This window comes from Melanerpes formicivorus, unplaced genomic scaffold, assembly GCF_026170545.1.
Source record: "Melanerpes formicivorus ecotype bairdi unplaced genomic scaffold, bMelFor1.0.p_v2 SCAF_1, whole genome shotgun sequence".
Lineage (NCBI taxonomy): Eukaryota > Metazoa > Chordata > Aves > Piciformes > Picidae > Melanerpes > Melanerpes formicivorus.
Window position 1 is genome coordinate 52,789,913 of NW_027142353.1, and position 16,733 is coordinate 52,806,645.

A 16,733-nucleotide genomic window follows, 5' to 3' on the forward strand; every position below is an offset into this window, starting at 1 on the left:
TCCTGAAAACCTTCCTCCTATTTTCCAGGACAGAATAACTCTGCAGGCCATTACCCCTGTCAAGCATCTCTTTCCCTAGCCTGCAAATTACTTGTGGGTTGTTGTTAGCACATTTGACTCCTGCCTGAAGTTAAATGTGGGGCAGCTTAAAGCAGGCAGCTCAATATTACACAAGCTTTTCCAAGAATGTCCAAAAGCCATGTCCAGAAATAGAGCCCACTTCAGCTGCTACAGGGTTCACTACTTATTTAACAGTCTTGCAATCTGATCAATCCTCTGAACTAAGGCTCAGCCTGAGGGAAGCAACTATGCTGGGTGCAGAAAGAATGCACCACGTGCCAGGCAATGGAGTCCTTCAGATTAAGGGAAAAACTGCTTAGCTCTGCTCTTAGGGAAGCTAAGTCCCTGCACAGGACAGGAGAGTCATGGGACCAAGAGGGGCCTTCTCGAGCATGCAGTTAAGTGCCTCGGGCACCAAACCTCAGAGGTATAAAGCACATCTCAAGCACAGCTCCAGAAACGAACAAAACCAAGTTCACCCCTCTGTTAAGTGGTGGTGAACCCCAGTATTGCCTAGCCAGAACACCAGAGGTGCCAGGGCCTCTTGCGTGATCCATAGGCAGACAGCCCCCATATGTCTTCTAAGGGAAAACATCCTTCTAGGTCTGTCCATTGACAGTAGATCAGATGTAAGTAGTCTGTGAGAGGCAGACTCCCTTCACCTAACACATACATTTCAACCATGGCTGCTGGACTAAGCCCCTTGTTCTGACTGTCACAGGAGGTTCATTGTAGAGCAGAGGAGAGCCCTTCAGTTTGCTTTCTAACATCTTTTCATCACTACCTCAAAGTAAGAAACAGTTCATTAAGGAGTAATATTTTTACTTAAGAAAACCTAAATGATTCTATGATTTGTCTATAAAGGTATCTTAGGTTCCTTTTACAACACTTGAGGACTGTCTCCTGATAGCTTAATGAGCAAGATGTTTATGTTTCTGAAAAATGTATACAATTGCAGTTTTATTTCAGCCTCCTTACTTCACCAGTAGCATTCACTTTACACAATTGCACAACATGCTCCTTTTTTGTCTCTCCAAACAAAATTCTCTCCACTATATATATCAAGATCCCTTTTTTGCCAGTGTGCTAAGCAATACCAAAAAAAAAAAACCAAAAAAAACAAAAAGAGAAGAAATGAAGCTTATTTTTTCCCCCACAGAGGACATCAGAGTGAGATAAAAAGAATAGCTGTGCAGCCTGTTTGCCTTGGAGGCAGCCATCAGCCCAGTGGTGCTGCCAAGGACGTGCGCTGCTCCTCATTTCTGCAGCAGCCCAGAGGCACGTGCTGCACCACAGGAAACACCATCAAAGGCAGGTGGGATGAATTTGTGTGGGATGTAAAATTTCATCACAATCATTTGATGCGAATGAACACAAACAGTGGGAATATCCCTGTCTGCAGAAAGGAAACTACTCACTGGGCTCTCTTTTACAGCTCATACAGAGCTGCATACACACAGCCATAGATGCTTCCACGCTTCCCAATGTGCATGGCTTTGCTTTGACTTCTTGCCTGCCCTCATGACTGCACCCAGCTGAAGCACTGGCAGGACACTGCACTGTCTGGTCCTTCTTCAGAGGTGTCTGACGCTGTGACCCAAGCCCTGTGAAGCTTCAGCCCTATTTCTGTAGGCTCACTGCAAACATGTCTTCCCAGAGAATACTTGAGATGGCAGAGCAGACTGTAGATGTGTGCTTGTATGCCGGTGTGTGTACCTCTGTGCAGATACATAACTATGTGACTACCTTCCCATATAAATCCCAGAACAAACTAGACTTATGGTAATGTTCAGTCTGGAGAAGAGGAGGCTAAGGAGAGACCTCATAGCTCTCTACAACTACCTGAAGGGAGGTTGAAGTGAGAAGGGGGCAGTCTCTTCTCCTTGGTGTTAAGTGACAGGACTGGAGGAAATAGTTACAAGCTACACCAGTGGAGGTTTAGGCTGGGTATTAGGAAATACTCCTTCACAGAGAGGGTTATTAAAAGTTGGAATGGTCTGCCCAGGGCACTGGTGGAGACACTATCCCTGAAGGTGTTTCAGCAGAGTGTGGATGTGGAGCTTGGGGACATGATTTAGTATTGATCCTTCAGTGCTGTGTAATGGGTTGGACTGAATGAGGTCTCTTCCAACTGGATGTATTCTGTGATTCTGTCATCTCCGAGATGTCGACTGCCCAATTTGTACAGGGTTATTGCCTGCTTAGACGCTAAGCACTACAGGACTGGAATATCATCTTTATACCACCTGCAAAATGTCTAGCACTCTGTTGGGATAACCGTGGAATAATAAAAAATTACAATGTCCTAGAGAGGTCAGATATTAACTAAAAGGAATACACTGTCAGCCAAGTGTTTGCTGTTTCTAACACACCCAATCCAATCCAAACAATATCTTTTTGTTTCTGGTTCTGTGTAAGTCAAACACAACAAGGTAAAGTTAAACAGATTTTGTTGCACTGGCATATAAGATAAATATAGAATAGAATAGACTAGAATAGAATAGACTAGACTAGAATAGAATAGAATAGACCAGGTTGGAAGAGACCTTCGAGATCATCATGTCCAACCCCTCTTCTTGCCATTGATATATTTATAGAAGGATTTTTTGTTGTCCTTCACAGCAGAGGCCAGTCTAAGCTCTAAATGGGCTTTGGCCCCTCTAGTTTTTTTCCTACATGACCTAGCAACATCCTTAAACATTCTATGGGTTATCTCACCTTTCTTCCAAAGGTGATACACCCTCTTTTTTCCCCTTAATTCGTTCAGAAGCTCATTGCCCATCCAGGCTGGCCATCTGCCCCAGCACATTGGCACACCCTGTTCTTGCGCCTTCAACCAGTTCTTCCTTGAAGTAGGTCCAGCCCTCCTGGACCCCTTTGATTTTGTAAGGAAGGCTAACCTTTATGATTTTTGATGGCTACAACCAAATCAGGGCAATTATACATTACACAATAGCAGCCTGTAATTGCTGTTATTAAAAAGCTGGCACATAGGTAGTTTGATAGACATTTAGCATTGCCAGGCCTGTGTTAGAGATAATACATCATTCCTCTTACTAACAGAAGCACTAAGATCCCTTAAACAAACTTAAAGAATCATAGAATTGCTTAGGTTGGAAAAGACCTCTAAGATAGAGTCCAACCTCTAACACCACCACGGCCATTAAACCATGAAGTTAAAGTGAAATCTTCTGAATATATGTATAAAACAAGAGCTGTGCTGAAAGGTTTGTCTCTGAAGGGAGGCTCAGCTTTTTGACTCCCAAAGAGAGGATGGCATCCCTTTTACCCAGGCAGACCAGAGCTTGTCTACCCCATGACTAGCAAGAATTAGAGACTCATTATTTGCTCTGAGTGAAAACTTTGTCCAGCCTTGTCCAATTGACTGAAAGGCATCTATAAAATGTGATTTGGTCAATATTTCTGTTCTGTAATGGAAGTAGGAAAATTCTTCAATGTTTGGTGTGATTAGCACTCTCATATATGAATCTCTGATCTACAGCGAATTGCAAAGTCTCTGTTCTGCTACATTCGTGCTGGAAATATTGACAACATGTCTGTGGAGAGCAATCAATGAAACAATCAAAGAAAATTAAATTTAAACAGATGATTGGTCTGAGGAAATTTCCTTTCAAGTATTTGTCCAGCAATACCTGTGGTATCGCACTGCTTAGCATGTCTGTGGGGCCTGTATGAATTCTGTAGCTACCTTGCTGGTATTGGAGCTGTCTGTTATCAAGCACTTTGTGCAGGCATCTCATCCTTTCAGCTGTCCAGGAAAGGTAATTTAGAAACATCTAATAACACAGCTTCAGTTCAGGCAATTTTGAAAATGAAAACTGTTAACTGAGAGAGACAAGAAAGTTATTAATTCAGATGAAACTATGCCTACTTGCCAGTCAGCTCAAAATAAGTTCCATTTATCTGGTGAATAAAGTTTATTGTTACAAATTTATTCAAAGAACTTAACAGTTCCACAATTACTCCACAATAGGATCCACAGCAGCCACATCCAGTCTATGAAAGCTATTCCAGACTGCCTGTCCCCAGAACATATACATAGAATACATGGAATAAACCAGGTTGGAAGAGACCTTCAGGATCCTCGCCTCCAACCCATCAACCAATCCAACCCACCTAAACTACTAAACCATGGCACCAAGCACCCCATCAAGTCTCCTCCTGAACACCTCCAATGATGGTGACTCCACCACCTCCCTGGGCAGCCCATTCCAATGGGCAATCACTCTCTCTGTATATGCTCACAGCTTCAAAGCAAGAGTGTCAAAGTCTCTGAATACTGGAACTTTAATTCACTTCCTCCCCACCCCCCTTTTTTCCTGATGAAACAAAATTCCATGGAAAAATCAGGCACCTTGAGTCCAAAATATATCCTTTGGAACATGTTGCTATAAACAGATTGAACCTGTGGCTCTGACAAACCCTGCTCAGATCCACACTAGATTTTCTAGGATGGACAAAGTGGCGTGTTCAGTATGCACAAGCACACCTGGACCACTGATGAGGTCAGAACTGTGTGGCTATGGTGCTAAGACCAAACAGGACAGAGATCTTCACATTGTATCTAGGCCTGGAGAAAAGAGCTAACAGAGGTACCAAGCTCCCTCTTGCAGAAACAAAGGCCAAACCTAACAAGAGGTTGGAAAGTGAAGAGTTTATTCAGCAGCTCACAGTATCTGCATAAACTGAGAATGGCATGACCATTCCTTCTTGCAAGTGACAGGATCCCAACCAAAAATAGATACTCCAGATTAAAGTGGAAAAGACATTCTGCAGTTTGGAAAAAGACACACTGGCTAACTGTGAGAGTGGTATTTATAATGCATGAGATTTCCAAAAGGGACAATTTCCTACTTACATCATTGCTGACCTTAAAGAACAGCATAAAAACATTGTGATTTGAGTCTCGCTCTGTCCCCTGCATGAGCAAATATCACTGGAGCCTGTTACTCTTCATTGCTTTTCACTCAACTCCCAATACATTGCTCAATCCCTCAAGCCCACCAGAAGCCCAATACCCAGCTTGGAGGCTGCCATCATCACAGCAGCCACTCCTGAGCCTCATTCTGCTTTTTTCCCTCTGAATGCAGTGCAAAAATCAAGGCTGTCAAAGTCAGTTGCTTACATGGAGATCAATAATTTAAACAAATGGAGAAAAAGAAATTTACCTTTGCCTGATGCTTGGCACAGAGACTAAATATATTTCTCTTCAAGGACAACATGTAAATAAAGAGATCTTTAATGTTTAATGGACATTTAAAACCTCTTCAAGAGGAGCATTAAAATGCACGGGGCTTGTGTGTTTTTTTTTCCAAGTTTTGCAATTTGAACTATTTATGTGCAACTAACAAAATTATTTTCCAAATGAGGGACAGAAGTACAGTCTAACTGGGGAGGTGTTTCAAAACAAGGTCATGTCATTACCCCAGCACTTCCCAAGGAAGCACATTCTTCCACCCTTCAAAACTAAAAGTTGCACTGTCATAGCAGTGGCTGTGAGAAAGCTACAGAGAATAGAGAAAGAAGCCAAGAGATTCCCTGTACTTTCTTCCTCTGTCTTTCAGAGACTGGAGAAGAGCAGGCCACGCTGTCTGGGAGCAGTATAGGGTATCTGCAGAAGTCCAGTGTTTGCCACCAGTCTGGCTGCAAAGCTGGCAAGAGATCCTTGTCTGCTCCAGCTGAGGCTGCCCCAGGATGCTTGTATTCACTAATGAAAAGCTCTTCCTAGCGATGGAATAGTAGCAGTTTGTGTCTTACCTAAATGGGCCCTTTTGAGTACAAAGTATCTGAGGACACTGGTGTGCATTTCACTTGTCCAGTAAAATACTGAAGGTGCAGCCAGGTGCAGCAATGAAAACCAGCAACGGGATGCTATTTTTCTTTTTTCCTCCATAGCGCCCTCATGTGATGGCAGTTCTCTGCTGACCCAAACTGACAGCTAGGCACCGAGGCCCTTAGATCCTATGTAGGTTTTGCTACCAGACCCAAAGGTTGCGGTGTAGGGAGTGTCTGGCTCCATAGCTGCAGCAGCGGAGCACTGAGCACCAAGAGGTACTGTGCAGGTAGAAAATGAGGGACACACTGGTAGGGAGGTGGAGAGCTTGGATTAAATCATCTTTCTATAAGCCCTCTGTAGCAGGGTTGCTCAGTTACCCAGGGAATGAGGAGGGGAAAGATTTTCAGCTGCTTTAAGGTTTCTTCTCCTACAGCACATCTCCTTCTCACTGCCTATCTTTTAGCATCCATAACAAATAAGCAGGTGGCCTGCAGATGGCGATTTCATTCAGCTCACAAACTCTGATCCATTCCTTTGACAGATCAACCACAGGTCCTGTAGCAGTCACATTATAGAACTTCCATTGTAATGCTCTCAAGTAAAGCAGCACCTCTCAATTCCTACTGCTCTGTTTGACTCTAACCAGTAGCTCCCAATACCAAACTTCTGCATTTCTACTGAAAGAGCAGTTTAGAAAGCCCTAAATTATGACAAAGTTTCTATTTTGTTCCTCCCAAGTAAACAGTTTTGTTTGCCTTGCAATAAAATAGTTTAGATTCATATCCCTAAGCTGTCAATCTGATAAGTCCAAAATTGACTGAGTTGTTCTGACTGCTCTGGCCTCCAGCAGGAGCGAAGACTGGACTTTCTAAATACAGGAGGTCTAGCCAAGCTGTAATAATGATGACGGAAGACTGACACTTTTCTGAGGAGTATTTTTGGGCTAAATTCTAACATATTTTGCAAATGTTGTGGAAGTGATACTCCTGAAAGCCAGAAGGTCAGTCTTTCTGATGAGTGTTGGCTTCTTAACATTGTGCCACCAACAGACACAAAATTTAGATATATTCCTCTTAAACTCATTCTCAGAGGCAGTTGTGGAAATGTACAATCTGCAGCTCAGCCAGGGATAAGCATTTGAAATGTTAGCCCAAATTACTGGTTTGGAGACAATGGTGGGAAGTGCCAAGCAACTATAACCAGTGCAATCCATTTTGCAGAGGTCACTAGGCTTTGGACAAGGTAGTTACATGACACTGGGGGGCATATTTTCCATTCATGGGACAGATATATTATGCTGAAAAATACATACAAGCACACACAGTTATTGGAATAAGGGAACAAGTTTTCCTTGTCCATCCTAGATTATGCAGGACGCTACTGTGTGCTTGTCTGGAAAATGTGTATTGTGTACCCATATGAAAGTAACCCTGACTAAGGTGTGGAGACAGACACATGCTGGCTACTTGCGACACATCTCTTCCAATGGTGGTTAACACAAAGTGCTGGGATACCATCAAGTACTGTATTGCTGTCCTAAATGTTGTTCAGGGCATCTGTGTGGTTCCCCCATTCCCAGATGGCCCAATTGTGCTCCCATGCTGGGACCTGTCCTGAGCAGTTTTCCCTTCTGTAATGAAGACTCCAGCGCAAGGCTGTGCTGCAAGTCTGGAAAGCTCTCTGTGTCCATACAGAGCAGACAGACTATTCCAGCAAAATCCTTTCTCTTAGATGATCCCATCCTTGGGATCTGCAGCCCAGGAAAGATCCCTTCACCTTACTTGAGCTGTGGATCTGGGGTTCTAATCTGACATTTCCGAGACAGAACTTGCTAACTGGACTATGCTTTTCAGGTGTTGGGGCACGCTGTGCTGGCAGAAAGGGATTAGCCCAGTTTTCAGGGCCTTGGAGCAGTTTAGCCATGACAGTCCTCAGCACAAACACACCTACTCTGAGTGTACCAGAGATGTGAAAGTCGATTATTTTTCCTCCTCGTTTATGTGCAGGTTTTACCCTCTAGAATTTGTCAGTTTGGGATACTGTCCTTTAGATGGCACTGTTACCGCTTTGAAGAAGGATCGCTGCTGGCCACTCCGCTGAACAGTGACAAAACTAGGCCAGGACTGTGATTATTATTGGGTTTACAAGCCCGATCAGGTCGGGAGTGACCCAAGCCAGAGGCGGCCATTCGTAACACTTGCTCTAAAACGTTTTCATGGTCTCCTTGTCATACAACACTCCATCTCCAACCAGTCACATGTTCACTTTGGGATACCCCTCAGCATAAAGGGCTGTATTGATGTGATGAACAACCAGCACTAAGGATAAATGCCATCTCTTCCTTTTCAAAATAAGTTTGAATCAGTTTACAAAGCCAACAGGAGTCATGCATGCCTATCTGAGGGCTTTAGCTAATGAGTCTGCTAATTAAACACCAATTAGAAGCCATCCACAGGCACTGCAACCATTACTTTTCATAACTAGCTACATGCTTCTGTCAGACCCACTGCTTTGGATTTTTTTTTTGGCTACTGCCTCAGCCATTACCTGATGAGGTTTATTCCCAAGACAGCTAATGGATTTAGCTGTCATTTAATGGGTCTGTGTTAAGTACTGCTACATGTAGTACACTCTTTGATGTGTATTAAATGAACCTTGGCTATTAAGACCATTTTTGAGGACGAGATGAGAAAGGTAAAGAGATATGATTCCAGGGTACAATTTAGCAGTGTCCTGGAACAGCAAGAAAACAAATCTAACAAAATGCAAAGAAAAAAGGTCATGCAACCCTCAGGCTGCTACAGCAAGAGCTTAAAATTGGAAGCACTCCAAGAAACTGACAGTGTGAGCAAACATTCTTTGCTACATATTGACGTTCTCTTTCTTCATCTAAACATGTTTGTTGGGTCATTCGCATTGGTGCTTTCCTCAGCTTTGGAGAGAGAGCAAGCACCGTGAGCAAGAAATGAGACCCACAGACACAAGCAGACTCCTACCTGTGTGCAAAACACTGGTCCCTTGGTGGCTTTTAAGACTTAGTCCAATCCTTGCTGCCTGGGAGCACATTTTCCAATGGAATTTAGTTCCAATTTGGAGAAAAATCTGTTTTGGTGTGGTGTAAGGAGAGAGACACATACTAAAATGAAGCTATGGGTAACTATGGCTCTCTAGCATAAAGTAGGACTGGGCCCTCAGCTGAGCAGATTAGAACTGCCAGCCGGACAAATCAGCCCCAAACTTCTCTGGAATAAGCCCCCAACTTATTCCTGAATGAGTATTATTCCCTTGCCAAACTGCAGTTCTACTCAGACTTCAGCCATGTGGCCTGCAGGCTTCTCAGAAACAAACACACTATTATTATTATTTTTTTATAATGGGAAAAATGTCTTTTTCCATGCTGGCCCTGTCTGGAAGCCAGCCGATGGGATTTTGCTCAAGGTTTCAAACAATAATGCCATCCCAGAAAATGTCTGCAGATTGTATTTTGGAATGACACTCAAAACCTTGGAAGTCTGTGTCTGTGTTGCAACACAACAGGCTACCCAATTGCAAAACTGCTTGAGTAGACCCAGATCATCCCACTTACATCTAGGCTCTCAACATAGGCATTGAATTTAAAAGTGGGGCAGACTTTTCGTCTCCCTGGAGGCCTCGGTTAAGATGATCAAGTGCCCCAGGCAGAAATCCAGATTTCTGGATTTTTGGTGCTGTAAAAAGTCTTCTGAAAGTGCTGCCCTGCCTCCATTCACTAAAAATGAAGCCTGAAACAACCGTCCTCCTAAAGTAGGTACCATAGCTGAGTGCCCACTGGGCAACTGTTTGGCTCACGCTGACTGTGCACCTCATCACCCGAGGAAGCCAGGAGTGTGTTTGTTTGAGAGAGGTCAACTTCAAATGGCTACTGCAGTGAATGTGCAGATAAGTATACTCCAGGGAGACCAGTCAAGCCCATTTTGGACAACCATGATGAACATAGGTAAGCAAGTCCAGTAGTACATCTGAAAAAAAATCTACGCCTAATCTTGCCCAAGCCTGAAGGTGCTTAAATTCCACAGGCACTCAGAGCAGCACTACTGCAAACCCCTAGATGGCCTGGCAGTGCAGAGGAGCTGGGAACATAAAACACAGCTATGCCCAGCCAGGACCTGGAGAGGGTTTTATTAAATATATTCCCCTGAGGTGTCCAATTAAGGAGGCATTCTCAGGACCAATCTAACATGCACCAATGGGATGAGAGTCATCTCAAATCTCAGCTGCAGCAGCTGTTCTCATTTAAAACCTCTCCAGAGGAGATGAAGGAGATATGCCCAAGCTTCCAGATTTCCTTCAGCAAATTGTGTGAGGCATGAGATAAAAAATCTCTCCCCAGTGGACGGCACAGACAAAGATGAGTAGACACTGCTCTGCCCTTTTTTGTTTCCCTCTGCTTTAATCAAGGACACTCCACAGTCAGCTTCCAAAAAAAAAGGGGGGGGGGGGGGCAAAAAAAAGCAGCTTTTCAAATGCCCATCAAGCCTAAAAATGTCAAGACTAAAGAAAAAGAGAAGGAAAATCCCCTGGGAAGGTATTTAAAATATTTAGTACTTTTAAAAAATTTCCTGGGTTTTTTTTCAGTTCAGTGAAGCTCCCTCTGGCAAGATCAGCTCCTACTTAGGGAAAAGTGTGAACTACACTATTTGTTCAAAGGCAACCTTTCCCACTAATAGAAAAAGCAACTGAACAAAGTGTTTCAGAATGTGTTTGAATCAGTGTTTCCTTATTTAGTTGTCTTTCTCCCTTTTAACAGTGGAAGTTTACTCTTGTTTCTTTCAAAAGTAGACAAACAGGCAATCAAGGATATAATCCAAACCTTGGCTAGCTGTGTTACAAAGTAGTTGGGACACCAGCATAACCTGGTATTGGTACAAAATAAATGGTCATCAGAGGAACCACTTCCAGACCGCAGAGCCCAGCTAGATTTCCTGGATGACTAAATGGCTTTTGAAACAAGCAATACCTACAGGTCCTTTGTGGTTACTGTGGTCATCTTTTAAACTTCACTCATTTTGTCTCAGATGAAGTGGATAAATAAGCTTCTCTAATCACTGACATTTTCTTTATGTTCTCTATACTTGCTGAATGTAAGCTCCTAAATGCTGAGATGATGTTGTTCTAACATCTTTATGATCTTGCACATCTGTATCAGGGACACTGTCTGATCTGTGGTGAACAGGAACAGTAGATAAATAAAACTGTGAGAAAGCAAATATTTTCCTTCATTCAACACCTTTGGTTTACTAAATGAATGGATTACTCTCGTATTTGTTCACACGTACATCGCAGAGCATTAGCTGTCAGGCTGGGACTACTAAGCTTATACATCTGCTTCACTCCTAAAAAGCACCCTGAAACCCATCTGTGCTTGTGACAAATAGAATAGAATAGAATAGAATAGAATAGAATAGAATAGACCAGGTTGGAAGAGACTTTCAAGATCGCCACGTCCAACCCATCAACCAATCCAACCCACCTAAACAACTAACCCATGGCACCAAGCACCCCATCAAGTCTCCTCCTGAACACCTCCAATGATGGTGACTCCACCACCTCCCCAGGCAGCCCATTCCAATGGCCAACCACTCTCTCTGTATAGAACTTCTTCCTAACATCCAACCTAAACCTCCCCTGGCACAGCCTGAGACTGTGTCCTCTTGTTCTGGTACTGGCTACCTGGGAGAAGAGACCAGCATCTGCCTGTCTACAACCTCCCTTCAGGTAGTTGTAGACAGCAATAAGGTCACCCCTGAGTCTCCTCCTCTCCAGGCTAAGCAACCCCATCTTCCTCAGTCTCTCCTCATGGGGCTTGTGTTCCAAACCCCTCAACAACTTTGTTGCCCTTCTCTGGACTTGTTCCAGCAAGTCAACATCCTTCCTAAACTGAGGGGCCCAGTCACAATTATTGCTCCTCCATGTTCCCGAACTTTTGCTTTTCAAGTACATGGCATCAAATAAATAATTCCCTCCTCGTAATAACTGTTGTAAGGAACTGCATGCTTTGGTCCCAAGAACAAATTTTCAGTCACTGTGGAATAAATTCAGGCAAGTGGGTGGTGTAGAGGCAAACTATCTTTCCAAAGGTCAAAAGTATCCATTGTACTCACCTGCCTGAAAAAGTGCTGTGTTGTTACAGCAAAGACGTCAAAGCCGTAGATGGCCCTTTTAAGCTCATCTTGAATGTTGCTTAGTTGCCGTGACTGCTCATCACACTTTTCCTTCAGTCTCTGAATGAACTGCTTGTCAGCATCTCGACTTTCTCCTGGTTTGGGGGAGAATCCGTTCCTTGGAGTGGTTGGTCTTTGCTTGGGATGTCCTACAAAGGAGAGAGAAAAAGATCATCAGGATCATTTACTTTTATGCATGCACATGACCATTATGTGTTTCCAGGGCCTTTGGACTCAGCCCTATAAAAGAAAAAAAGGTTTGCAGTATCCCCACAGATTGTAATGACTTTCAAAAAGAGAACAGCACAATGTTCTTCCCTATGGGCCAAACCTCAAAGCCTTGTAAAAGCCATCTCACCACAGGCTCTGAGCCTGAAGACTGCTACAAGTTGAGGAGAGCTCTCTTAAGAGTATCATACTGAGGTTGTCAGTGGAAGGATTCACCTCACCTATTTCAGACATCTACGGGATGCATCTTGACATGTGATGTTGAACTCTCCTGAATGGCAGTGAGAGAAAGGGACACTTCCAGGTTGAGGTTCACTTTATCCTCTTGTGGATATTGAAAACAGCTGGATGACGTTTACACTCTACGTTCACAGTTTCTTCGGCCACCGGAGCCCCAGGCTTGGTGAGCTGACAGAGGTGCCAGATTTCCTTTGTCTGTGCAGATTTTCTTTTGCTTCCAAATGGGACAATGTGGAGCTGGAGTTGTCCTTCCCCGAATGCAAACACAGCATGAATTTTTTGCTGTGGGGGTGTCACTATTTCTTTTTATCAACAATATTCTAATCCACCTTCCCAGTTCCCCTTGCCCTACCCTTTGTAACACTTGTAAAGTCGCAATACAAACCAAGTATGTACAGAAATGCCACCATGGCTGCTCTCTCTCTGCACCATTGGTCATGCCAGAATCACTATATGGCTTGCCCATAAAAAGGAGTCCAGACAGACTCTGGCTCCTCTTGTGTCCTCTGAATTGGCTTGAAGCAAGCCTGATCATGTATAAAAATGTAAAACCACTAGCGTAGCTTGTGGCCGAGATATCAGCTGAAACAGCGTCATACTCACATGAATGCTTCATGGTTTGCTTCATGGTTTGTTTTGAAAGTGGCTTGAATGAACTTGGCCTGATGTGCAGCTGCCATTTAAATGTGCTTTGATTTGTGGAGGGAGCTGTTGGATGAGGGCCTGGTTCTGGGGCTGGGTTCAGTGTTGGACCTGATCATCTTAAAGGTCTCTTCCAAACCGAACAGTTGTGTGATTTGAACTCTTCTTTGAATGGCACAAAACCTAAAGCTTACTCATGATAAATCTGAGAAACGAAGCTTTCATCCTAAGCTAAGTTCCTATCCTGCTTAACTATCCATTTCTCTGGATGTACTCTGTTGTAAGGATGAAGTAAGAAGGGGTAGTGTTTTGGTAGTGTCAGGTTGCTGAAGCCACTACTTGGACAGCACGTTTGCCTTTATGTTAGCTTTTTGAGAACTCTGCAAACATTTGTGGTCAGCTGGGCAATACCTTTGCACAACTTACAGATTCTTTTTTCTATCCTCAGTCTGTCCTCAGCTGATGCTTTTTAGCTCATTCCTGCATACTGACCAGAAATCTCTGATTCTCTTCCTCAACTCCTCTCACTAGTCTCAGCCTTTTCGCATAGGAGGTAGAGTCAGTAAGAAAGAGAGAGAGAATAGAATCAGATACCTTTTCTTATGTGTTGCTAGAGATGGTAGACATTGATTTGGATATGGAAGACAAAAGAACATTTCTGTACTAGCAGAAAAGCTTGTCTGTGCAAGAACATGAAAAAAAAAATATATCTTGTATTTCTATAGTCCTGTAGTATGCAGGTCCTGAAGAGTAACACAGAAACGTCTCCAACCAGTCCTCAGCAATGAATGTAGCAGGGAAAGGTCTTTTGCCATGGATACCACCTACCCCTTTCCCACAAACCAGAAGAATCCCTTTGCAGAGATGCATCTGATAGTATGAGTTTGAGCCAATTTGTAAAGCAGAGCATTGTCCAGAGGTAATTTTGACAGATGTGCTTGAAGATATTTTAGATCTTTAAGACTGTAGCCTGAATGTGCAAGTGTATACTTAAGGCAATTTTACTGAATTGGGTGGGGAAGTAGCATGACTTTGACAGAGTAATACCCTATGAGTCCTTTTGGTTGGTTGGGTGGGTGGGGTTTTTTAATATTTTTTTCTTCTTCCCCCCCGCCACAATCTCCAGCTTGTGTGGAGACACTGGGACCATATCTTGCAACTTGTTTGACTACATTCTTATTCCAGGCTAAGCTTACAGGGAGCTAGCTTCAGCAGAGATACTCCCTCATGTCTCTATTGTGAAGAGCCACAAATGCAAAACAGCCTTTGAAATTCTCTGTGCCCATGACTTTGTGCCACGACAGCATGTCAAGGCTAACTTCATCATTTCAACACTCTGTGCTGGGTTAGGAACTGGCTGGAGGGCCGAGCTCAGAGAGTTGGTGGTGAATGGTGCCACATGCAGCTGGCGGCCAGTCACCAGTGGCGTCCCCCGGGGATCAGTGCTGGGACCCGTCCTCTTTAACATCTTCATTGATGATCTGGATGAGGGGATTGAGTCAGTCATCAGCAAATTTGCAGATGACACCAAGTTAGGGGCAGATGTTAGTCAGTTAGAGGGTCGAAAGGCTCTGCAGAGGGACCTCGACCGACTGGACAGATGGGCAGAGTCCAACGGGATGGCATTCAACAAGTCCAAGTGCCGAGTGCTGCACTTTGGCCACGACAACCCCATGCAGAGCTATAGGCTGGGGTCAGAGTGGCTGGAGAGCTCCCAAACAGACAGCGACCTGGGGGTGCTGATTGGCAGCTGCCTGAACATGAGCCAGCAGTGTGCCCAGGTGGCCAAGAAGGCCAATGGCATCCTGGCCTGCTTTAGGAATAGTGTGGCCAGCAGGAGCAGGGAAGTCATTGTGCCCCTGTACTCTGCATTGGTTAGGCTGCACCTTGAGTACTGTGTCCAGTTCTGGGCCCCTCAGTTTAAGAAGGACATTGCGACACTTGAACGTGTCCAGAGAAGGGCAACAAGGCTGGGGAGAGGCCTTGAGCACAAGCCCTATGAGGAGAGGCTGAGAGAGCTGGGATTGTTTAGCCTGGAGAAGAGGAGGCTCAGGGGTGACCTCATTGCCCTCTACAACTACCTGAAAGGTGGTTGTAGCCAGGAAGGGGTTGGTCTCTTCTCCCAGGCAACCAGCACCAGAACAAGAGGACACAGTCTCAAGCTGCGCCAGGGGAGGTTTAGACTCGAGGTGAGGAGGAAGTTCTTCACCGAGCGAGTCATTCGTCATTGGAATGTGCTGCCCAGGGAGGTCGTGGAGTCACTGTCCCTGGAGGTGTTCAAGAGGGGATTGGACGTGGCACTTGGTGCCAGGGTCTAGTCATGAGGTCTGTGGTGATAGGTTGGACTTGATGATCCTTGAGGTCTCTTCCAACCTTAGTGATACTGTGATACTGTGATGTTGCAAGGCCCAAGTAATCCAAGATGGGATGTTAGAGAAGGACTTTTTGTTATACGAGAGTTCAGCCAGTACAGCTATTGACCTTTATCCATTTTTGTATTAGTTAAAGCCTGAAAACCTTTCTGTGCAGGAATGATACTTACAGATTCTTCCATTCATTTAAAGGAGCTCTTAACTGGGCAGCAGGTATCATCACAAAATACGATATTCATAAAAGCAACATCCATAAATATCTGCCTCTTTAGTATAAAAACTTCAAGTTGTTTGGGCAGCATGGTGATGTTACAACAGAAGGCATAGAGAGGAGTGTAGGAGGAAGCCCTTGAAATCAGTCCAGTTTTAATTAAGACAGAAATCCATCAGGTTGTTTTGTCTTCTATCTTTCTGGCTTCTCTGTTCCCTGGAACATTTGAAATGCACATCTCTATGTTGTCCTTGTCAGTGTTATAAGCTGTCCTTGTAAATTAAACTGTGCTATTCTCCTCAGGGATAAGCCTGAATTTCTTGGTTCATTTTGGTCTGAAAAGCAGCTTGCTAAGCTTATTCTACCACTGATGTCTCTTCTCTGTGGCTCTGCACAAAACAAAGTATATATTAATGATGCTGGCCCTGATCCTGAGTGTCCTTTTTGCTGATGGTGGCACCAGGGGGGCAGACCCAGTGTACGCTGAAGTCACTGCACCCCTTTGATCCACTTTAAAAACCCCCAGGTGTTTTTTATCTACTTGAGTGTTTGAACTGAGGGGACATAACAAGTATATACTCATAATTAACACAGTCCATGAGGATTTAGATGGGGAATGCAATTCATTTGCCTTTTAACTGTGGACTTCCCAACATTTTGGTAAGAAAAGAGGAAACCGCTTGTTGTCAATTCTCCTGAAGTAATCTGTAGAGTGACATGCCAGAAACAGACAGCACTGTCCTGCAATGGAGTGAAAGGAGAGCACCTGCATAGAATCATATAAATGTTTCAGTTGGAAGAGGCCTCCAAGGTCATCAACTGCAACCATCAAAATACGGCTGGACACCTATATACAGTAAATGCACCTATGTACATCTGCTCCTATACACGGGCTTCAGGAAGGGTATGGCATCAATAGATAAAACTGAGATCCCTACAAGATCTTTTATTTCAAAGCTCCCTTGAAAGTCTTCAAGAAGATG

General features: G+C 44.0%; 1 protein-coding gene across 3 annotated transcripts in view; it reads right to left on the reverse strand.

The window, feature by feature from the left end:
• Window positions 1–16,733, reverse strand: part of MTUS2 (microtubule associated scaffold protein 2) — a 364,748-nt gene that overhangs the window by 55,534 nt on the left and 292,481 nt on the right. For all 3 annotated transcript variants that reach the window (XM_068143299.1, XM_068143315.1, XM_068143306.1), the window contains one exon: window positions 11,998–12,206. In XM_068143299.1, the coding sequence (XP_067999400.1) occupies window positions 11,998–12,206 (209 nt within the window). The remainder of the gene's footprint in view (window positions 1–11,997; window positions 12,207–16,733) is intronic.